The sequence below is a fragment of the Molothrus aeneus genome, unplaced genomic scaffold (assembly GCF_037042795.1).
Source record: "Molothrus aeneus isolate 106 unplaced genomic scaffold, BPBGC_Maene_1.0 scaffold_265, whole genome shotgun sequence".
NCBI lineage: Eukaryota > Metazoa > Chordata > Aves > Passeriformes > Icteridae > Molothrus > Molothrus aeneus.
The window spans coordinates 108,612-133,180 of NW_027098929.1; the positions used below are offsets into that span (position 1 = coordinate 108,612).

General features: G+C 48.7%; 1 protein-coding gene across 1 annotated transcript; it reads left to right on the forward strand.

Annotated features, from left to right (window-relative positions):
• Positions 1-759: 759 nt before the first annotated feature.
• On the forward strand, positions 760-24,569 carry LOC136569834 (retinoic acid receptor RXR-beta-like; the record flags this gene model as incomplete). The annotated part of the gene is made up of 6 exons (XM_066570194.1): positions 760-836; positions 5,328-5,524; positions 6,940-7,084; positions 19,833-20,012; positions 21,265-21,419; positions 24,440-24,569. Coding segments are annotated over exons 1-6 (826 nt in total), but the record flags the coding sequence as incomplete, so codon positions are not given.

Sequence of the window (24,569 nt, forward strand, 5' to 3'; positions counted from 1 at the left end):
GTTTGGGGGGGGATTTCGTCGGAATTTTGGTGGGATTTAGGCTGAATTTGGGGGGTTTAGTCTTAATTTGTAATCCCCGTTGCTCCGCCCGCCTGTGGGAGCACATCCATGACCGGACGGAAGTGCCCTCACTCAAAATGGCGGCGATGCCTCACGCCAGAGACGGGCAATTTGCGCTGGTTGAGCCTGGGAAGCGCTCCTGGGGGACGTTGCTGGGTGGATTTGGGCGCTTTGGTTGAATCCCAGGGGATTTAGGCTCAGTCCCGCCATTCCCAGGCGGATTCCGCCGTTCCTGGTTGGATTTATGAGGGAACGTGGAGCGCTCTGAGGGGAGGGCAGAACTGCCCTCACCCAGGATGGCGGCGACGCCTCACACCAGAGACGGACAGTTTGCGCTGGTTGAGCCTGGGGGACGCTGCTGGGTGGATTTGGGCGCTTTGGCTGAATCCCAGGCGATTTAGGCTCAGTCCCGGCATTTCCAGGCGGATTCCGCTGTTACCGGCCGGATTTATGAGGGAACGCGGAGCTCTCTGAGAAGCCCACAGAATTGCCCTCAAGAAAGATGGCGGCTCAGCTGCCCTGTCCTGCAGCGCGGACCAATCAGAAGCCGCGCCTGGCAGAAGTACTGGCGGAAGTTCCCCTCACGGCGGCGTCGGCGGCCGCTTCCGGAGGAAACGCTGTGCATTGTGGTCCCGGTGGGGCCCAGCGGCGGCGGAGCGGGGCCGAGGCCGCGGGGGGGGGGCGCGGCCCCGGGGGGGGGCGGGGCGGGAATTTGGGGGCGCCGAGGGAGCCCCGGGACCCCCCCCGGCAGCGCGGGATGGGCGACAGCGACCGCGGTCAGCACCGGGAGCGGGGAGGGGCGGGAGGGCGGTGCGGAGGGGGTTGGGGAAGCTCCTGAGAGGATTTGGGAGGTTTTGGAGGGTTCTGAGGAGGTTTGGGGGGTCTTGAGTGGGTGTGAGGGGTCATGAGGGGATGTGAGGGGTCATGAGGGGTTTTCGGGGTTCCTGAGGGGGAACTGAGGGTCCTGAGGGAGAACTGAGCGTCCTGAGGGGGAACTGGGGGTCGTGAGGGGATTTGGGGGGTTCGTGAGGGAGAATTGAAGGTCCTGAGGGTGTTTGGGGGTCGTGAGGGGATGTGGGGGGTCCTGCGGCGGTTTGGGGGGTTCCTGAGGGAGAACTGAGGGTCCTGAGGATGTTTGGGGGGATCGTGAGCGGGTTTGGGGGGGTGTGAGGGAGAATTGGCGGTCCTGAGGGGGTTTGGGGGCTCTGAGGGGATGCGGATGGTCCTGAAGGGGTTTGGGGGTGTTGTGAGGGAGAACTGGGGGTCCTGAGGGGGTCTGGGGGGGTTCTGAGTGGGTGTGAGGGATCATGAGGGGACTGGGGGAATCCTGAAGGGTTTTGGGGGTTCCTGAGGGGGAACTGAGGCTCCTGAGGGTGTTTGGGGGTCGTGAGGGGATGTGGAGGGTCCTGAGGCGGTTTGGGGGGTTCCTGAGGGAGAACTGAGGCTCCTGAGGTGGTTTGGGGGGGATCGTGAGGGGGTTCGGGCGGGTGTGAGGGAGAACTGGGGGTCCTGTGGGAGAATTGGGGGTCCCTGAGGGGATCTGGGGGGATCTGAGTGGGTGTGAGGGGTCATGAGGAGATGTGGGGGATCCTGAGGGGTTTTGGGGGTTCCTGAGGGGGAACTGAGGGAGAACTGGGGGTCCTGAGGGGGTTTGGGGGGGTTGTGAGGGAGAACTGGAAGTCTTGAGGAGGTTTGGGGCGTCCTGAGTGGATCTGGGGGGTTCCTGAGGGGGACTGGGGTGTCCTGAGTGGGTTTAGGGGAGCTCCTGAGGGGATTTTGGGGGTCCTGAGGGGATTTGGGGAATCCTGAGGGGATTTTGGGGAATCCTGAGGGGATTTGGGGAATCCTGAGGGGGATTTGGGGGGGTCCTGAGGGGATTTGGGGAATCCTGAGGGGATTTTGGGGGTCCTGAGGGGATTTTGGGGAATCCTGAAGGGATTTGGGGGAGTCCTGAGGGGATTTAGGGGGGGCGTCCTGAGGGGATCTGGGGAATCCTGAGGGGATTTAGGGAGTCCTCAGGGGATTTTAGGGGTCCTGAGGGGATTTAGGGGCGGTCCTGAGGAGATTTGGGGGGGTCCAGAGGAGATTTCGGGGATCCTGAGGGGATTTTGGGGGTCCTCAGGGGATTTGGGGTGTCCTGAGGGGATTTGGGGGGTCCAGAGGAGATTTCGGGGATCCTGTGGGGATTTTGGGTGTCCTGAGGGGATTTGGGGGGTCCTGAGGGGATTTGGGGGGGTCCAGAGGAGATTTCGGGGATCCTGTGGGGATTTTGGGGGTCCTGAGGGGATTTGGGGGTTCCTGAGGGGATTTGGGGGTCCTCAGGGGATTTGGGGGGTCCTGAAGGGATCTGGGGAATCCTGAGGGGATTTGGGGGTCCTGAGGGGATTTCGGGGGTCCTGAGGAGATTTGGGGGATCCTGAGCGGATTTGGGGGGGTCCTGAGCAGATTTGGGGAGTCCTGAGGGGATTTCTGGGGTCCTGATGGGATTTTGGGGGACCCTTGGCTGGATTTGTGGGTTCGTTACTGAATTTTGGGGGGGATTTTGGGGCATCCTGAGTGGATTTGAGGCGATTTTGGGGGGATTTGGGATCATTTTGGGGTCCCCGACTGGATTTTGGGGGATTTGGGGTAATTTTGGGGTCCCTGATGGGATTTTGGGGTAATTTTGGGGTCCCTGCCCTGATTTTGGGGGATTATTGGGTATTTTTGGGGTATTTTTGGGGTATTTTTGGGGTATTTTTGGGGTATTTTCAGGTCATTTCAGGGTCCCTGACTGGAGTTTGGGTTTTTTGGGGATTTTGGGTAATTTTGGGGTCCCTGCCCTGATTTTGAGGATTCCTGATGGGATTTTGGGGTAATTTGGGGGTCTCAGATGGGATTTCGGGGGTCCCTGAGCAGATTTTGGGGTATTTTGGTGCAATTTTGGGGTATTTTGGTGCAATTTTGGGGTTCCTGATGAGATTTTTGGGGTATTTTGCTGCAATTTTGGGGTATTTTAGTGCAATTTCAGGGTCCCTGAAAGGATTTTGGGGGTCCATGATGGGATTTTGGGGTGTTTTGGTGCAATTTTGGGGTATTTTGGTCCAATTTTGGGGCATTTTGATGTAATTATTTGTAATTTTGGGGTCTCTGACAATATTTGGGGCTATTTTGGGGTATTTTGATGCAATTTCGCTGCATTTTGTTGTAATTTGGGGGTCCCTGATGGGATTTTGGGCTATTTTAATGCAATTTTGGGGCAATTTGATGCAATTTTGGGGCTATTTTAATGCAATTTTGGGGCAATTTGATTCCATTTGGGGCTATTTTAATGCAATTTTGGGCTATTTTGGAGCAATTTGGGGCTATTTTGCTGCAATTTTGGGCTATTTTGGTGCAATTTTGGGTATTTTACTGCAATTTTGGGGCTCTTTTGGTGCAATTTTGGGCTATTTTAATGCAATTTTGGGCTATTTTCAGGTAATTTTTGGGCTATTTTGCTGTAATTTTGGGCTATTTTGTTGTAATTTTGGGCTATTTTGGAGCAATTTGGGGCTATTTTAATGCAATTTTGGGCTATTTTGGTGCAATTTTGGGCTATTTTTAGGTAATTTTGGGCTATTTTGGTGCAATTTTGGTGCAATTTTGGGCTATTTTAATGCAATTTTGGGGCTATTTTGGTGCAATTTTGGGCTATTTTTAGGTAATTTTTGGGCTATTTGATTCTATTTTGGGCTATTTTTAGGTAATTTTGGTGTATTTAGGTTCAATTTGGGGCTATTTTTAGGCAATTTTGGGCTATTTAGGTTCAATTTTGGGCTATTTTGCTGCAATTTTGGATTATTTTGGTTCCATTTTGGGCTATTTTGATGCAATTTTGTTGTGTTTTGCTGTAATTTTGGGCTGATTTGCTGCAATTTTGGGCTATTTTGCTGTGATTTTGGGCTGATTTGCTGCAATTTTGGGTGATTTTGCTGCAATTTTGGGCTATTTTGATATAAGTTGGTGCAATTTCAGGGGTGCAATTTTGGGCTTTTTGCTGCAATTTTGGGGCTATTTTGATTCAATTTTGGGCTATTTTTAGGTAATTTTTGGGCTATTTAGGTTCAATTTTGGGCTATTTTGCTGCAATTTTGGATTATTTTGGTTCCATTTTGGGCTATTTTGATGCAATTTTGTTGTGTTTTGCTGTAATTTTGGGCTGATTTGCTGCAATTTTGGGTGATTTTGATGCAGTTTTGGTCCATTTCCATGCAATTTTGGCTGTTTTGCTGTCCCCTGGGGTTATTTTGACACAATTTGGGTCACTTTGCTGCAGTTCTGTCACAGTTTTGGGCTATTTCCATGCAATTTTGGGTATTTTGCTGTCCCTGGTGTCGATGTGACACAATTTGGGGCAGTTTGCTGCAGTTTTGGGCTATTTTCATGCATTTTTGGTCCATTTTCATGCAGTTTTGGGCTATTTCCATGCATTTTGGGCTATTTCCATGCAGTTTTGGGCTATTTCCATGCAGTTTTGGGCTATTTTGGTGCAGTTTGGGGCTGTTTCGCTGTCCCTGGGGTCGATGTGACAGAATTTGGGCCATTTTGCTGCAGTTTTCGGCTAATTTGGTGCAGTTTTGGTCCATTTTCACGCAGTTTTGGGCTAATTTGGTGCAGTTTTGGTCCATTTCCATGCAGTTTTGGGGCTGTTTCGCTGTCCCTTGGGGTTATTTTGACACAATTTGGGTCACTTTGCTGCAGCTCTGTCGCAATTTTGGGCTATTTTGCTGCAGTTTGGGGCTATTTTCATGCATTTTGGGCTATTTTCACGCAATTTTGGGCTATTTCCATGCAATTTTGGCTGTTTCGCTGTCCCTTGGGGTTGTTTTGATGCAGTTTGGGGCCACTTTGCTGCAGCTCTGTCACAGTTTTGGGCTATTTTCATGCAGTTTTGGGGTATTTCCATGCAGTTTTGGGCTATTTTCACGCAGTTTTGGGCTATTTCCATGCAATTTTGGGTATTTTGCTGTCCCTTGGGGTCGATGTGACACAATTTGGGTCATTTTGCTGCAGTTTTGGGCTATTTTCACGCAGTTTTGGGCTATTTTGGTGCAGTTTTGGGCTATTTCCATGCAGTTTTGGGCTATTTTCACGCAGTTTGGGGCTATTTCCATGCAGTTTTGGGGCTGTTTCGCTGTCCCTTGGGGTTATTTTGACACAATTTGGGTCACTGTGCTGCAGCTCTGTCCCGGTCCCGGGGTCCCCCCTGACATTTTGGGGTCCCTCCCCTCCCCCTCTCGTTGCAGACTGCCGCAGCCCCGACAGCTCCAGCGCCGCCTCCCCTCCCCCCCCCGCCCCTCCCCCCATGGGGTCCCCGCCCCTGGGCCCCTCCCCCGCCCTGGGGGGGGCGTTGGGGTTGGGGTCCCCGTTCCCCGTGATCAGCTCCTCCATGGGGTCCCCCCAGGGCCTCGGCTACGGCAGCGGCAGCGGCAGCGGCGCACAGGTGAGAATGATGATGGGGGGATTAATGGGGAGATAATGGGGGAATGATGGGGGAATGATGGGGGAATAATGGGGGAATGATGGGGGAATAATGGGGGGAATGATGGGGGAATGATGGGGGAATGATGGGGGAATGATGGGGGAATGATGGGGGAATGATGGGGGAATGATGGGGGAAATATGGGGGAGATAATGGGGGAATGATGGGGGAATAATGGGGGAATGATGGGGAATGATGGGGGAATAATGGGGGATTAATGGGGGAATGATGGGGGAATGATGGGGGAATGATGGGGAAAATAATGGGGGAATAATGGGGGAATAATGGGGGAAATAATGGGGATTAATGGGGGAATAATGGGGAAATAATGGGGGATTGATGGGGGATAAATGGGGGAAATAATGGGGGAAATATGGGGGAGATAATGGGGAAATAATGGGGATTAATGGGGGATTAATGGGGATTAATGGGGAATAATGGGGGAATGATGGGGAATGATGGGGGATTGATGGGGGAAATGATGGGGGAAATAATGGGGGATTAATGGGGGGAATGATGGGGGGAGATAATGGGGGATTGATGGGGAATAATGGGGGAAATAATGGGGGGAATAATGGGGGAATAATGGGGATTAATGGGGGAAATTACTGGGGGAATGATGGGGGATTGATGGGGGAAATGATGGGGGAATGATGGGGGAAATAATGGGGGAAATAATGGGGGAATAATGGGGAAAAATTATGGGGGAAAATTATGGGGGAAAATTATGGGGAATGATGGGGAAATAATGGGGAATGATGGGGGAATAATGGGGGAAATAATGGGGGGATAATGGGGGAATGATGAGGGAAATAATGGGGGTTAATGGGGGAGATTATGGGGATTGAGGGGGAATAATGGGGAAATAATGGTGGGAATATTGGGGAAATAATGGGGAATAATGGGGAAGTAATGGGGAATAATGGGGAAATAATGGGGAAAATGGGGAAATGGTGGGGAATAATGGGGGTGGGGGAAAATGGGAATTTGGGGGGGAATGGGGGAAAAAGGGGGAAAAAAATGGGGATTGGGGGCAATAAAGGGGTTTGGGGGGAAAATTGGGATTTTGAGGAGTTTTGGGGAGGGAAAAATGGGAGGATTTGGGTGGAAAATAATGGGATTTGTATGGAGAAATGGGGGTTTGGGTGAAAAATGGGAATTTTGGGGCAAACGCTGGGGATTTTGGGTGGAAATGGGATTTTTTGGGGGGGAGAAAAATAAGATTTTTTTGGGGGGTGAAAAAAGTGGATTTTGGGGGGAAAATTGGGGATTTCAGGGGGAAAACCCCCGGGGCTTTGGATGAAAAGTGCTGTTTGTGGGTTTTGCCCAAACTCGGTGTTTTTTGCCCTAAATTTGGTGTTTCCCCCCCTCCCCAGCTGCCCCCGGCCGTGGGGCTGGCGCTGCCCCCCGGGGGCGGCCCCGAGGACGTGAAGCCCCCGCTGGGAATCCGGGGAGGCCAAAACTGCAACCCCCACGGGGCCGGGAAACGCCTGTGCGCCATCTGCGGGGACAGGAGCTCAGGTTTGGGGAGAAAAACCGGGATTTTGGGCAAAAACGGGGGAAAAATGGGAATTACAGCAAAAAAATGGGGAAAAAATGGGGAAAAATGGGGAAAAAATGGGAATTTTGGGGGGAAAATGGGGATTTGGGGCAAAGGAAACACCTGTGCAACATCTGCGGGGACAGGAGCTCAGGTTTGGGGTGAAAAACCCGGATTTTGGGCAAAAACGGGGAAAAAATGGGAATTACAGCAAAAAAATGGGGGAAAAAATGGGGAAAATGGGGAAAAAATGGGGATTTGGGGTAAAGGAAACGCCTGTGAGCCATCTGCGGGGACAGGAGCTCAGGTTTGGGGAGAAAAATGGGGATTTTGGGCAAAAACGGGGAAAAAATGGAATTTACAGCAAAAAATGGGGGAAAAAATGGGGAAAAAATGGGATTTATTGGGGAAAAATTGGGGATTTGGGGCAAAGGAAACGCCTGTGCGCCATCTGCGGGGACAGGAGCTCAGGTTTGGGGAGAAAAATGGGGATTTTGGGCAAAAACGGGGAAAAATGGGAATTTGGGGAAAAAAATGGGGGAAAATGGGGAAAAAATGGGAATTTTTTGGGGGAAAATGGGGATTTGGGGCAAAGGAAACGCCTGTGAGCCATCTGCGGGGACAGGAGCTCAGGTTTGGGGTGAAAAATGGGGATTTTGGGCAAAAACCGGGAAAAAATGGGGAAAAATGGGGATTTTGGGGGAAAAAATGGGGGAAAAATGGGGAAAAAATGGGGAAAATGGGGATTTGGGGCAAAGGAAACGCCTGTGAGCCATCTGCGGGGACAGGAGCTCAGGTGACAGAAATTTGGGGTGAAAACACGGGATTTTGGGCAAAAACCGGGAAAAAATCGTCAATTTTGGTGAAAAAATGGGAAATTTTGGGGAAAAAAATGGGGAAAAATGGGAATTTTTGGGGGAAAATGGGGATTTGGGGTAAAGGAAACACCTGTGCGCCATCTGCGGGGACAGGAGCTCAGGTTTGGGGAGAAAACACGGGATTTTGGGCAAAAACGGGGAAAAATGGAATTTACAGCAAAAAATGGGGGAAAAAATGGGGAAAAATGGGATTTATTGGGCAAAAATTGGGGATTTGGGGCAAAGGAAACGCCTGTGCAACATCTGCGGGGACAGGAGCTCAGGTGACAGAAATTTGGGGTGAAAAACCGGGATTTTGGGCAAAAACGGGGAAAAAATGGGAATTACAGCAAAAAATGGGGGAAAATGGGGGAAAAAATGGGGGAAAAATGGGATTTATTGGGGGAAAATGGGGATTTGGGGCTGGGAAACGCCTGCGCGCCATCTGCAGGGACAGGAGCTCAGGTTTGGGGAGAAAACACGGGATTTTGGGCAAAAATGGGGAAAAATGGGAATTACAGCAAAAAAATGGGGATTTTGGGGGAAAAATGGGGAAAAAATTGGGGATTTGGGGTAAAGGAAACGCTTGTGCGCCATCTGCGGGGACAGGAGCTCAGGTTTGGGGAGAAAACACGGGATTTTGGGCAAAAACGGGGAAAAAATGGGGAAAAATGGGGATTTTGGGGGAAAAAATGGGGGAAAATGGGGGGAAAATGGGGAAAAATGGGGAAAATGGGGATTTGGGGTAAAGGAAACGCCTGTGCGCCATCTGCGGGGACAGGAGCTCAGGTTTGGGGAGAAAACACGGGATTTTGGGCAAAAACGGGGAAAAAATGGGAATTACAGCAAAAAATGGGGGAAAATGGGGAAAAATGGGGAAAAATGGGATTTATTGGGCAAAAATTGGGGATTTGGGGTAAAGGAAACGCCTGCGCGCCATCTGCAGGGACAGGAGCTCAGGTGACAGAAATTTGGGGTGTAAAACTGGGATTTTGGGCAAAAACGGGGAAAAAATGGGAATTACAGCAAAAAAATGGGGGAAAATGGGGAAAAAATGGGAATTTTTTGGGGGAAAATGGGGATTTGGGGCAAAGGAAACGCCTGTGAGCCATCTGCGGGGACAGGAGCTCAGGTTTGGGGTGAAAAACCCGGATTTTGGGCAAAAACGGGGAAAAATGGGGAAAAATGGGGATTTTGGGGGAAAAAATGGGGGAAAATGGGGAAAATGGGGATTTGGGGTAAAGGAAACGCCTGTGCAACATCTGCGGGGACAGGAGCTCAGGTGACAGAAATTTGGGGTGAAAAACCGGGATTTTGGGCAAAAACGGGGAAAAAATGGGAATTACAGCAAAAAAATGGGGGAAAATGGGGGAAAAAATGGGGGAAAAATGGGATTTATTGGGGGAAAATGGGGATTTGGGGCTGGGAAACGCATGTGCAACATCTGCGGGGACAGGAGCTCAGGTTTGGGGAGAAAACACGGGATTTTGGGCAAAAACGGGGAAAAAATGGGAATTACAGCAAAAAAATGGGGATTTTGGGGGAAAAATGGGGAAAAATGGGGAAAAAATGGGAATTTTTTTGGGGAAAATGGGGATTTGGGGTAAAGGAAACGCCTGTGAGCCATCTGCGGGGACAGGAGCTCAGGTTTGGGGAGAAAAACCCGGATTTTGGGCAAAAACGGGGAAAAAATGGAATTTACAGCAAAAAATGGGGGAAAAAATGGGGAAAAATGGGATTTATTGGGGAAAAATGGGGATTCAGGGCAAAGGAAATGCCTGTGCGCCATCTGCGGGGACAGGAGCTCAGGTTTGGGGTGAAAACACGGGATTTTGGGCAAAAACGGGGAAAAAATGGGAATTACAGCAAAAAAATGGGGGAAAAAATGGGGAAAATGGGGGAAAAATGGGGAAAATGGGGATTTGGGGCCGGGAAACGCCTGTGCGCCATCTGCGGGGACAGGAGCTCAGGTTTGGGGAGAAAACACGGGATTTTGGGCAAAAACGGGGAAAAAATGGAATTTACAGCAAAAAATGGGGGAAAAAATGGGGAAAAATGGGATTTATTGGGCAAAAATTGGGGATTTGGGGCAAAGGAAACGCCTGTGCAACATCTGCAGGGACAGGAGCTCAGGTGACAGAAATTTGGGGTGTAAAACTGGGATTTTGGGCAAAAACGGGGAAAAAATGGGAATTACAGCAAAAAAATGGGGATTTTGGGGAAAAATGGGAATTTTGGGGGGGGAAATGGGGAAAATGGGGTAAAGGAAACGCCTGTGCAACATCTGCGGGGACAGGAGCTCAGGTTTGGGGAGAAAAATGGGGATTTTGGGCAAAAACCGGGAAAAAAATGGGAATTTGGGGGAAAAAATGGGGGAAAATGGGGAAAAAATGGGATTTATTGGGGAAAAAATGGGGATTCAGGGCAAAGGAAACGCCTGTGCAACATCTGCGGGGACAGGAGCTCAGGTTTGGGGGGAAAAACCGGGATTTTGGGCAAAAATGAAGAAAAAATGGGAATTACAGCAAAAAAATGGGGATTTTGGGGGAAAAATGGGGAAAAAATTGGGGATTTGGGGTAAAGGAAACGCTTGTGCGCCATCTGCGGGGACAGGAGCTCAGGTTTGGGGAGAAAACACTGGATTTTGGGCAAAAACGGGGAAAAATGGGGAAAAATGGGGATTTTGGGGGAAAAAATGGGGGAAAATGGGGAAAAAATGGGAATTTTTTTGGGGAAAATGGGGATTTGGGGCAAAGGAAACGCCTGTGCGCCATCTGCGGGGACAGGAGCTCAGGTTTGGGGTGAAAAATGGGGATTTTGGGCAAAAACCGGGAAAAAATGGGGAAAAATGGGGATTTTGGGGGAAAAAATGGGGGAAAATGGGGGAAAAATGGGGAAAAAATGGGGAAAATGGGGATTTGGGGTAAAGGAAACGCCTGTGAGCCATCTGCGGGGACAGGAGCTCAGGTGACAGAAATTTGGGGTGAAAACACGGGATTTTGGGCAAAAACCGGGAAAAAATCGTCAATTTTGGTGAAAAAATGGGAAATTTTGGGGAAAAAAATGGGGAAAAATGGGAATTTTTGGGGGGAAAATGGGGATTTGGGGTAAAGGAAACGCCTGTGAGCCATCTGCGGGGACAGGAGCTCAGGTTTGGGGAGAAAACACGGGATTTTGGGCAAAAACGGGGAAAAAATGGAATTTACAGCAAAAAATGGGGGAAAAAATGGGGAAAAATGGGATTTATTGGGCAAAAATTGGGGATTTGGGGCAAAGGAAACGCCTGTGCAACATCTGCGGGGACAGGAGCTCAGGTGACAGAAATTTGGGGTGAAAAACCGGGATTTTGGGCAAAAACGGGGAAAAAATGGGAATTACAGCAAAAAATGGGGGAAAATGGGGGAAAAAATGGGGGAAAAATGGGATTTATTGGGGGAAAATGGGGATTTGGGGCTGGGAAACGCCTGCGCGCCATCTGCAGGGACAGGAGCTCAGGTTTGGGGAGAAAACACGGGATTTTGGGCAAAAATGGGGAAAAATGGGAATTACAGCAAAAAAATGGGGATTTTGGGGGAAAAATGGGGAAAAAATTGGGGATTTGGGGTAAAGGAAACGCTTGTGCGCCATCTGCGGGGACAGGAGCTCAGGTTTGGGGAGAAAACACGGGATTTTGGGCAAAAACGGGGAAAAAATGGGGAAAAATGGGGATTTTGGGGGAAAAAATGGGGGAAAATGGGGGGAAAATGGGGAAAAATGGGGAAAATGGGGATTTGGGGTAAAGGAAACGCCTGTGCGCCATCTGCGGGGACAGGAGCTCAGGTTTGGGGAGAAAACACGGGATTTTGGGCAAAAACGGGGAAAAAATGGGAATTACAGCAAAAAATGGGGGAAAATGGGGAAAAATGGGGAAAAATGGGATTTATTGGGCAAAAATTGGGGATTTGGGGTAAAGGAAACGCCTGCGCGCCATCTGCAGGGACAGGAGCTCAGGTGACAGAAATTTGGGGTGTAAAACTGGGATTTTGGGCAAAAACGGGGAAAAAATGGGAATTACAGCAAAAAAATGGGGGAAAATGGGGAAAAAATGGGAATTTTTTGGGGGAAAATGGGGATTTGGGGCAAAGGAAACGCCTGTGAGCCATCTGCGGGGACAGGAGCTCAGGTTTGGGGTGAAAAACCCGGATTTTGGGCAAAAACGGGGAAAAATGGGGAAAAATGGGGATTTTGGGGGAAAAAATGGGGGAAAATGGGGAAAATGGGGATTTGGGGTAAAGGAAACGCCTGTGCAACATCTGCGGGGACAGGAGCTCAGGTGACAGAAATTTGGGGTGAAAAACCGGGATTTTGGGCAAAAACGGGGAAAAAATGGGAATTACAGCAAAAAAATGGGGGAAAATGGGGGAAAAAATGGGGGAAAAATGGGATTTATTGGGGGAAAATGGGGATTTGGGGCTGGGAAACGCATGTGCAACATCTGCGGGGACAGGAGCTCAGGTTTGGGGAGAAAACACGGGATTTTGGGCAAAAACGGGGAAAAAATGGGAATTACAGCAAAAAAATGGGGATTTTGGGGGAAAAATGGGGAAAAATGGGGAAAAAATGGGAATTTTTTTGGGGAAAATGGGGATTTGGGGTAAAGGAAACGCCTGTGAGCCATCTGCGGGGACAGGAGCTCAGGTTTGGGGAGAAAAACCCGGATTTTGGGCAAAAACGGGGAAAAAATGGAATTTACAGCAAAAAATGGGGGAAAAAATGGGGAAAAATGGGATTTATTGGGGAAAAATGGGGATTCAGGGCAAAGGAAACGCCTGTGCGCCATCTGCGGGGACAGGAGCTCAGGTTTGGGGTGAAAACACGGGATTTTGGGCAAAAACGGGGAAAAAATGGGAATTACAGCAAAAAAATGGGGGAAAAAATGGGGAAAATGGGGGAAAAATGGGGAAAATGGGGATTTGGGGCCGGGAAACGCCTGTGCGCCATCTGCGGGGACAGGAGCTCAGGTTTGGGGAGAAAAATGGGGATTTTGGGCAAAAACGGGGAAAAAATGGAATTTACAGCAAAAAATGGGGGAAAAAATGGGGAAAAATGGGATTTATTGGGCAAAAATTGGGGATTTGGGGCAAAGGAAACGCCTGTGCAACATCTGCAGGGACAGGAGCTCAGGTGACAGAAATTTGGGGTGTAAAACTGGGATTTTGGGCAAAAACGGGGAAAAAATGGGAATTACAGCAAAAAAATGGGGATTTTGGGGAAAAATGGGAATTTTGGGGGGGGAAATGGGGAAAATGGGGTAAAGGAAACGCCTGTGCAACATCTGCGGGGACAGGAGCTCAGGTTTGGGGAGAAAAATGGGGATTTTGGGCAAAAACCGGGAAAAAAATGGGAATTTGGGGGAAAAAATGGGGGAAAATGGGGAAAAAATGGGATTTATTGGGGAAAAAATGGGGATTCAGGGCAAAGGAAACGCCTGTGCAACATCTGCGGGGACAGGAGCTCAGGTTTGGGGGGAAAAACCGGGATTTTGGGCAAAAATGAAGAAAAAATGGGAATTACAGCAAAAAAATGGGGATTTTGGGGGAAAAATGGGGAAAAAATTGGGGATTTGGGGTAAAGGAAACGCTTGTGCGCCATCTGCGGGGACAGGAGCTCAGGTTTGGGGAGAAAACACTGGATTTTGGGCAAAAACGGGGAAAAATGGGGAAAAATGGGGATTTTGGGGGAAAAAATGGGGGAAAATGGGGAAAAAATGGGAATTTTTTTGGGGAAAATGGGGATTTGGGGCAAAGGAAACGCCTGTGCGCCATCTGCGGGGACAGGAGCTCAGGTTTGGGGTGAAAAATGGGGATTTTGGGCAAAAACCGGGAAAAAATGGGGAAAAATGGGGATTTTGGGGGAAAAAATGGGGGAAAATGGGGGAAAAATGGGGAAAAAATGGGGAAAATGGGGATTTGGGGTAAAGGAAACGCCTGTGAGCCATCTGCGGGGACAGGAGCTCAGGTGACAGAAATTTGGGGTGAAAACACGGGATTTTGGGCAAAAACCGGGAAAAAATCGTCAATTTTGGTGAAAAAATGGGAAATTTTGGGGAAAAAATGGGGAAAAATGGGAATTTTTGGGGGGAAAATGGGGATTTGGGGTAAAGGAAACGCCTGTGAGCCATCTGCGGGGACAGGAGCTCAGGTTTGGGGAGAAAACACGGGATTTTGGGCAAAAACGGGGAAAAAATGGAATTTACAGCAAAAAATGGGGAAAAAATGGGGAAAAATGGGATTTATTGGGCAAAAATTGGGGATTTGGGGTAAAGGAAACGCCTGTGAGCCATCTGCGGGGACAGGAGCTCAGGTTTGGGGAGAAAAACCGGGATTTTGGGCAAAAACGGGGAAAAAATGGGAATTTGGGGGAAAAATGGGGAAAAAATGGGAATATTTTGGGGGGGAAATGGGGATTTGGGGTAAAGGAAACGCCTGTGCAACATCTGCGGGGACAGGAGCTCAGGTGACAGAAATTTGGGGTGAAAAACCCGGATTTTGGGCAAAAATGGGGAAAAAATGGGAATTTTGGTGGAAAAATGGGGAAGAAATGGGAAAAAATGGTGGAAATGGAGCAAAAAAAGGGAATTTGGGGGTAAAAATGGGAATTTGAGGCAAAGGAAGCATCTGAGGCCATTTGCGGGGACAGGAGCTCAGGTTTGGGGAGAAAAATGGAGATTTTGGGCAAAAACGGGGAAAAAATTGGAATTTTTGTGAAAAAAATGGGAATTTTGGTGGAAAAATGGGAATTTGAGGAATAAAAAAGAGAATTTGGGTGAAGCATGGGAGGTGGGGAGAAGAGCTGGGATTTGCCTGGTGGATTTTGGGTCAATTTGGGGAATTTTGGGTGCATTTTGCTCCATCCTGGGCCCATTTTTGTGCCAATTTTTTGATTTTGGTGCCGAATTTTGGGGATTTTGTCCCAAATCCTGTGGGAATTCCAAATTCCAGGGAAACATTTTGGGCTTTTGGCTGTGAGGGTTTGGCCAGGTGGGTTTGGAGTCAATTCTGGGTCCATTTTTGGGTGGATTTTGCTCCATTTTGGGCCGATTTTTGCAGCCATTTTTTTTATTTTTGCGCCGATTTTTCGCATTTTTGTCCCAATTTTTTGGGATTTCCCACAAATTCCATGAAAATTCCCAATTCCAGGGAACCATTCCGGGATTTTGGCTCTGAGGGCTCGGCCAGGTGGATTTTGGGTCAATTTTGGGTCAATTTTGGGTGGATTTTTGTCCATTCTTGGCCGATTTTTGACCAATTTTTCCCATTTTTGTCCCAATTTTTTGGGATTTCCCACAAATTCCATGAAAATTCCAAATTCCAGGAAACCATTCCAGGGATTTTGAGCCGCAGCTGCATTTTGGGTCAACTCTGGGTCGGTTTTGGGCCAAATTCTGTCGATTCTGGGCCGATTTTTGCCATTTTTACCCCAATTTTTCCCATTTTCCCCTGATTTTTTGGGATTTCACCCAAATCCCATCGGAATTCCCAATTCCAGGAAAACATTCCAGAGTTTTGAGCTTCAGCTTCAGTTTGGGTCCATTTTGGGTGGATTTTGTTCCATTCTTGGCCGATTTTTGTCCATTCTTGGCCGATTTTTGGCCAATTTTTCCCATTTTCGTTCTGATTTTTTGGGATTTCCCACAAATTCCATGAAAATTCCCAATTCCAGGGAACCATTCCGGGATTTTGGCTCTGAGGGCTCGGCCAGGTGGATTTTGGGTCAATTTTGGGTCAATTTTGGGTGGATTTTTGTCCATTCTTGGCCGATTTTTGACCAATTTTTCCCATTTTTGTCCCAATTTTTTGGGATTTCCCACAAATTCCATCAAAATTCCCAATTCCAGGAAACCATTCCAGGGATTTTGAGCCGCAGCTGCATTTTGGGTCAACTCTGGGTCGGTTTTGGGCCAAATTCTGTCGATTCTGGGCCGATTTTTGCCATTTTTACCCCAATTTTTCCCATTTTCCCCTGATTTTTTGGGATTTCACCCAAATCCCATCGGAATTCCCAATTCCAGGAAAACATTCCAGAGTTTTGAGCTTCAGCTTCAGTTTGGGTCCATTTTGGGTGGATTTCGTTCCATTCTTGGCCGATTTTTCTCCATTCTTGGCCAACTTTTGGCCAATTTTTCCCATTTTCACCCCAATTTTTTGGGATTTCCCACAGATTCCATGAAAATTCCCAATTCCAGGAAACCATTCCAGGGTTTCCAGCTCTGAGGGCTCGGCCAGGTGGATTTTGGGTCAATTTTGGGTCCTTTTGGGTGGATTTTGCCCCATTTTGGGGCCGATTTTCGCCGTTTTTGGGCCGATTTTCGCCATTTCTGGGCCAATTTTGGTGCAGATTTTTTTGGATTTCACCCCAAATTCCCTAAAAATTCCCAATTCCAGGAAACCATTCCGGGGATTTGGCTGTGAGGGCTTTGTCAGGTGGATTTTGGGTCAATTTTGGGTGGATTTTGTTCCATTCTTGGCCGATTTTTGTCCATTTTTGGCCGATTTTTGACCAATTTTTCCCATTTTCACCCCAATTTTTTGGGATTTCCCACAAATTCCATGAAAATTCCCAGTTCCAGGAAACCATTCCAGGGATTTGGCTGTGAGGGCTTTGTCAGGTGGATTTTGGGTCAATTTTGGGTCAATTTTGGGTGGATTTTTGTCCATTCTTGGCCGATTTTTGACCAATTTTTCCCATTTTTGTCCCAATTTTTTGGGATTTCCCACAAATTCCATCAAAATTCCCAATTCCAGGAAACCATTCCAGGGATTTTGAGCTGCAGCTGCATTTTGGGTCAACTCTGGGTCGGTTTTGGGCCAAATTCTGTCGATTCTGGGCCGATTTTTGCCATTTTTACCCCAATTTTTCCCATTTTCCCCTGATTTTTTGGGATTTCACCCAAATCCCATCGGAATTCCCAATTCCAGGAAAACATTCCAGAGTTTTGAGCTTCAGCTTCAGTTTGGGTCCATTTTGGGTGGATTTCGTTCCATTCTTGGCCGATTTTTGTCCATTCTTGGCCGATTTTTGGCCAATTTTTCCCATTTTCGTTCTGATTTTTTGGGATTTCCCACAGATTCCATGAAAATTCCCAATTCCAGGAAACCATTCCAGGGTTTCCAGCTCTGAGGGCTCGGCCAGGTGGATTTTGGGTCAATTCTGGGTCATTTTGGGTGGATCTTGCTCCATTTTGGGGCCGATTTTCGCCATTTTGGGGCAGATTTTCACAATTTTTTGGCCAATTTTGGTGCAGATTTTTTGGGATTTCACCCCAAATTCCCTAAAAATTCCCAATTCCAGGAAACCATTCCAGGGATTTGGCTGTGAGGGCTTTGTCAGGTGGATTTTGGGTCAATTTTGGGTGGATTTTGTTCCATTCTTGGCCGATTTTTGTCCATTCTTGGCCAACTTTTGGCCAATTTTTCCCATTTTCACCCCAATTTTTTGGGATTTCCCACAAATTCCATGAAAATTCCCAATTCCAGGAAACCATTCCAGGGATTTGGCTCTGAGGGCTCGGCCAGGTGGATTTTGGGTCAATTCCGGGTCCTTTTGGGTGGATCTTGCTCCATTTTGAGCCGTTTTTCGCCATTTTGGGGCCGATTTTGACCCCGATTTTTTTGGATTTCACCCCAAATTCCCAAAACTCCCCAATTTCAGGCAAGCACTACGGCGTGTCGAGCTGTGAGGGCTGCAAGGGCTTCTTCAAGAGCACTTTGGGCAATTCTGGGTGGATTTCGGGTGGATCTTGCTCCATTTTGAGCCGATTTTCGCCATTTTTGGGCCGATTTTCGCCGTTTCTGGGCCGATTTTGACCCCGGTTTTTTGGATTTCACCCCAAATTCCCACAAATCCCCAACTGCAGGCAAGCACTGCGGCGTGTCGAGCTGTGAGGGCAGCATGGGCTCTTCAAGGGCACTTTGGGGCCATTTTGGGTCCTTTTGGGTGGATCTTGCTCCATTTTGAGCCGATTTTCGCCATTTTGGGGCCGATTTTGACCCCGTTTTTTTTGAATTTCACCCCAAATTCCCACAAATCCCCAATTTCAGGCAAGCACTGCGGCGTGTCGAGCTGTGAGGGCTGCAAGGGCTCTTCAAGGGCACTTTGGGGCCATTCTGGGTGGATTTTGGGTGGATCTTGCTCCATTTTGGGGCCGATTTTGGCCATTTTGGGGCCGATTTTCGCCATTTCTGGGCCGATTTTGACCCCGTTTTTTTTGGATTTCACCCCAAATTCCCCCAAAACTCCCCAATTTCAGGCAAGCACTACGGCGTGTCGAGCTGTGAGCGCAGCAAGGGCTCTTCAAGGGCACTTTGGGCCATTCTGGGTCCTTTTGGGTGGCTCTTGCTCCATTTTGGGGCCGATTTTCGCCATTTTGGGGCCGTTTTTCACCATTTTGGGGCCGATTTTGACCCCGTTTTTTTTGGATTTCACCCCAAATTCCCACAACTCCCCAATTTCAGGCAAGCACTACGGCGTGTCGAGCTGTGAGGGCAGCATGGGCTCTTCAAGGGCACTTTGGGCAATTTTGGGTCCTTTTGGGTGGATCTTGCTCCATTTTGGGGCCGATTTTCGCCATTTTGGGGCCGTTTTTCGCCATTTTTTGGCCGATTTTGACCCCGATTTTTTTGGATTTCACCCCAAATTCCCACAACTCCCCTACTGCAGGCAAGCACTGCGGCGTGTCGAGCTGTGAGGGCAGCAAGGGCTCTTCAAGGGCACTTTGGGCCATTCTGGGTCCTTTTGGGTGGATCTTGCTCCATTTTGGGGCCGATTTTGGCCATTTTGGGGCCGATTTTCGCCATTTCTGGGTCGATTTTGACCCCGTTTTTTTTGGATTTCACCCCAAATTCCCTAAAAACTCCCCAATTTCAGGCAAGCACTGCGGCGTGTCGAGCTGTGAGGGCTGCAAGGGCTCTTCAAGGGCACTTTGGGCAACTCTGGGTCCTTTTGGGTGGATCTTGCTCCATTTTGAGCCGATTTTCGCCATTTTGGGGCCGTTTTTCGCCATTTTTTGGCCGTTTTTGACCCCGTTTTTTTTTAATTTCACCCCAAATTCCCCAAAAACTCCCCAATTTCAGGCAAGCACTACGGCGTGTCGAGCTGTGAGGGCTGCAAGGGCTCTTCAAGGGCACTTTGGGCAATTTTGGGTCCTTTTGGGTGGATCTTGCTCCATTTTGGGGCCGATTTTCGCCATTTTTTGGCCGATTTTGACCCCGATTTTTTTGGATTTCACCCCAAATTTCCCCAAATCCCCAATTTCAGGCAAGCACTACGGCGTGTCGAGCTGTGAGGGCTGCAAGGGCTCTTCAAGGGCACTTTGGGCAATTCTGGGTGGATTTCGGGTGGATCTTGCTCCATTTTGGGGCCGATTTTCTCCATTTCTGGGCCGATTTTGACCCCGTTTTTTTTGGATTTTACCCCAAATTCCCTAAAAACTCCCCAATTTCAGGCAAGCACTACGGCGTGTCGAGCTGTGAGCGCAGCAAGGGCTCTTCAAGGGCACTTTGGGCAACTCTGGGTCCTTTTGGGTGGATCTTGCTCCATTTTGAGCCGATTTTCGCCGTTTCTGGGCCGATTTTGACCCCGTTTTTTTTGGATTTCACCCCAAATTCCCACAACTCCCCAATTTCAGGCAAGCACTACGGCGTGTTGAGCTGTGAGCGCAGCAAGGGCTCTTCAAGGGCACTTTAGGCAATTTTGGGTCCTTTTGGGTGGATCTTGCTCCATTTTGGGGCCGATTTTCGCCATTTTGGGGCCGTTTTTCGCCATTTTTTGGCCGATTTTGACCCCGTTTTTTTTGGATTTCACCCCAAATTCCCCCAAAACTCCCCAATTGCAGGCAAGCACTACGGCGTGTCGAGCTGTGAGGGCTGCAAGGGCTTCTTCAAGCGCACGATCCGCAAGGACCTGACGTACACGTGCCGCGACAACCGCGAGTGCGTGGTGGACAAACGGCAGCGCAACCGCTGCCAGTACTGCCGCTACCAGAAGTGCCTGGCCACGGGCATGAAGCGCGAGGGTGAGACTGGGACGGACTGGGGCAAACTGGGAGGGACTGGGAGAGGGGTCTGGGCGAAAAAACGGGGGGAAAAGGGCAAAAAACGGGGAAAAAATCGGCCAAAAATTGGGGGTTTTGGGGGTGAAATGGGTGGGAAATGGGGATTTGGGGATACTGGGATGGACTGGGAGGGACTGGGATAAACTGGGAGGCCACTTTTTCACCCTTACCCCCCATTTTTTGCCATTTCCCCCCCATTTTCTCACCATTTCCCCCCCATTTTCCCCCATTTTTCCCTCCATTTCTCCCCCATTCTTCCCCATTTCCCCCATTATTTCCCCATTATCCCCCATTATTTCCACCATTATTCCCCCATTATTCCCCCATTATCTCACCCCATTATTCCCAATTTCCCCCCCATTATTTCCCCCATTATTTCCCCATTATTTCCCCCATTATTCCCCCATCATTCCCCCATTTCCCCCCATTATTTCCCCCATTATTTCCCCATTATTCCCCCCATCATTTCCTCCATTTCCCCCCATTATTTCCCCCATTATTTCCCCATTATTCCCCCATTATTTCCCCCATTTTCCCCATTATTCCATTATTTCCCCCATTATTCCCCCATCATTCCCCCATTATTCCCCATTTCCCCCCCATTATTCCCCCATTATTTCCCCCATTATTCCCCCATCATTCCCCCATTATTCCCCATTTCCCCCCCTTATTTCCCCCATCATTCCCCCATTATTTCCCCATTATTCCCCCATCATTCCCCATTATTCCCCCATCATTCCCCCATTATCCCCCATTATTCCCCATCAATCCCCCATTATTCCCCCATTATTCCCCCATCATTCCCCCATTATTCCCCATCATTCCCCCATTATTTCCCCATCATTCCCCCATTATTTTCCCATTATTCCCCCATTATTTCCCCCATCATTCCCCCATCATTCCCCCATTATTTCCCCATTATTTCCCCCATTATTTCCCCATTATTTCCCCCATTATTTCCCCCATTATTCCCCATCATTCCCCCATTATTTCCCCATCATTCCCCATTATTTCCCCCATTATTCCCCATCATTCCCCCATTATTTCCCCCATCATTCTCCCCATCATTCCCCCATCATTCCCCCCTTATTCCCCCCATTATTTCCCCATTATCCCCCATCATTCCCCCATTATTTCCCCCATTTTTCCCCCATTATTTCCCCCATTCCCCCCCATTATCCCCCATCATTCCCCCATTATTTCCCCTCCCCAGCGGTGCAGGAGGAGCGCCAGCGGGGCAAGGACAAGGAGGGCGACGCCGATTTCGGGGTGGCCCCCAACGAGGAGATGCCGGTGGAGAAACTTCTGGAAGCCGAGCTCGCCGTGGAGCCCAAGAGCGACGACGGCGCCGGCCCCGGGGGAGCCTCCGTGAGTGCAAAATTTGGGGAATTTTGGGGCATTTTGGGGGATTTTGGGAGAGGGGAGGAAGCCCAGGGTGAAAGGAGGGCTTGGGAATCCCCAAATCCCCAGGAATTCCCACAGAAATTGGGGAAAATTCCCAGTAAAATCAGCCAAAATTCCCATTAGAATCAGCAAAATTGTCCCAAAAATCTCTCAAAATTCTGGCAAAAAATCCTCCAAAATTCCGGCAAAAATCCTCAAAAAATTCCTCAAAAAGTCCCCAAAAATCCTTCAAAATTCTGTCCAAAATCCTCAAAAATTTCCTCCAAAAATCCCCCCAAATCCTCAAAAATTTGGGCAAAAATCCTTGAAAATTTTCCCAAAAATCCCTCAAAAATTCCAGCAAAAAATCCTTGAAAATTCCCTAAAAAATCCTTGAAAATTCTGGGAAAACTCCTCCAAAATTTCCTCCAAAATTCCCCAAAAATCCTCAAAAATTCCCAAAAAATTCTGGCAAAAAATCCTTGAAAATTTTCCCCAAAATATTTCAAAATTTTGGCAAAAATTCCCTCAAATTTCCACTGAAATCCCAAAAATCCCCTGAAAATTTGGAAATTTCTCCAAAATCTTCCCCAAATTCTCAAAATTCTCCCAAAAAGCCTCAAAAATTTCCTCCCGAATCCTTGAAAATTTTGCCAAAATCTTTTGGGAATTCCAATTTTTGGACTTTTTGGGGCGATTCTTTTTTTAATTTCGGCCTCCGGAGGGTCCCAAAATTTTGGGAATTCCCTGAATCCTCTCAGAGGATCCCAAAATTTGGGATTTCCCCCCAATTTTCCCCTTTTTTTCTCCAATTTTCCCCATTTTTGGGCTGATTTTTCCCCATTTCTGGGCCAATTTTTGGCCGTTTTTCCCCATTTTTCCTCCAATTCCCGCCGGGTTTTTTCCGGAATTTTCCCCTTAGGAATTCTGGGCAGGGTTTGGGATTCTGGGAATGTCGGGGGGGGGTCTCAATTAACCCAAAATTTGGGATTTCACCCCAATTTTCCCCATTTTTGGGTGAATTTTCCCTGTTTTTGGTGCAGATTTTCCCATTTTTCCCCATTTTTGGGCCGTTTTTCCCCATTTTTCCTCCGATTCCCGCCGGGTTTTTTCTGGAATTTTCCCCTTAGGAATTCTGAGCTGGGTTTGGGATGGTGGGAATGTCAGGGGGGGGGTCTCAATTTACCCCAAAATTTGGGATTTTCCCCTCAATTTTCCCCATTTTTGGGCCGATTTTCCCCATTTTTGGGCCGTTTTTCCCCATTTTTGGGCCGATTCCCGCTGGGTTTTTTCTGGAATTTTCCCCTTAGGAATTCTGGGCTGGGTTTGGGATGGTGGGAGTCTCGGAGGGTCTCAATTTACCCCAAAATTTGGGATTTTCCCCCAAGTTTTCACCCATGTCTTGACCAATATTTGGGTGTATTTTCCCCATTTTTGGGCCGTTTTTCCCCATTTTTGGGCCAATTCCCGCTGGGTTTTTTCTGGAATTTTCCCCTTAGGAATTCTGGGCTGGGTTTGGAATTCTGGGAATGTCAGGGGGGGGTCTCAATTTACCCAAAATTTGGGATTTTCCCCCAATTTTCCCCATTTCTGGGCTGATTTTTCCCCATTTCTGGGCCAATTTTTAGGCCGTTTTTCCCCATTTTTGGGCCGATTTTCCCCATTTTTCCTCCAATTCCCGCCGGGTTTTTTCCGGAATTTTCCCCTGTAGGAGTTGTGGGCTGGGTTTGGAATTCTGGGAATGTTGGGGGGTCTCAATTTACCCCAAAATTTGGGATTTTCCCCTCAATTTTCCCCATTTTTGGGCCGATTTTCCCCATTTTTGGGCCGTTTTTCCCCATTTTTCCTCCAATTCCCGCCGGGTTTTTTCCGGAATTTTCCCCTTCAGGAACTGTGGGCTGGGTTTGGGACGGTGGGAGTCTCGGGGGGGGTCTCAATTTACCCCAAAATTTGGGATTTTTCCCCAATATTCCCCATTTCTGGGCTGTTCTTTCCCCATGTCTTGGCCAATTTTTGGGCCGGTTTTCCCCATTTTTGGGCCGTTTTTTCCCCATTTTTGGGCCGATTCCCTCCGGGTTTTTTCCGGAATTCTCCCCTTCAGGAACTGTGGGCTGGGTTTGGGATGGTGGGAGTCTCGGTGGGGGTCTCAATTTACCCCAAAATTTGGGATTTTTCCCCAATTTTCCCCATTTCTGGGCTGTTCTTTCCCCATGTCTTGGCCAATTTTTGGCCGATTTTCCCCATTTTTGGGCCGTTTTTCCCCATTTTTGGGCCGATTCCCGCCGGGTTTTTTCCAGAATTTTCCCCTTTAGGAACTGTGGGCTGGGTTTGGAATTCTGGGAATGTCAGGGGGGGGTCTCAATTTACCCCAAAATTTGGGATTTCCCCCCAATTTTCCCCATTTCTGAGCCGATTTTCAGTCCGATTTTTGGGCCGTTTTTCCCCATTTTTGGGCCGTTTTTTCCCCATTTTTGGGCCGATTCCCGCCGGGTTTTTTCCGGAATTCTCCCCTTCAGGAACTGTGGGCTGGGTTTGGGATGGTGGGAGTCTCGGGGGGGGTCTCAATTTACCCCAAAATTTGGGATTTTTCCCCAATATTCCCCATTTCTGGGCTGTTCTTTCCCCATGTCTTGGCCAATTTTTGGCCGATTTTCCCCATTTTTGGGCCGTTTTTCCCCATTTTTGGGCCGATTCCCGCCGGGTTTTTTCCAGAATTTTCCCCTTTAGGAACTGTGGGCTGGGTTTGGGATCGTGGGAGTGTCAGGAGGGGTCTCAATTTACCCCAAAATTTGGGATTTCCCCCCAATTTTCCCCATTTCTGAGCCGATTTTCAGTCCGATTTTTGGGCCGTTTTTCCCCATTTTTGGGCCGTTTTTCCCCATTTTTGGGCCGATTCCCGCCGGGTTTTTTCCGGAATTCTCCCCTTCAGGAACTGTGGGCTGGGTTTGGGACGGTGGGAGTCTCGGGGGGGGTCTCAATTTGCCCCGAAATCGCCCCAAATTCAGCCCAATGACCCGGTGACCAACATCTGCCAGGCGGCCGACAAGCAGCTCTTCACCCTGGTGGAGTGGGCCAAGAGGGTCCCCCACTTCTCGGGGCTCCCCTTGGACGACCAGGTCATCCTGCTCAGGGCAG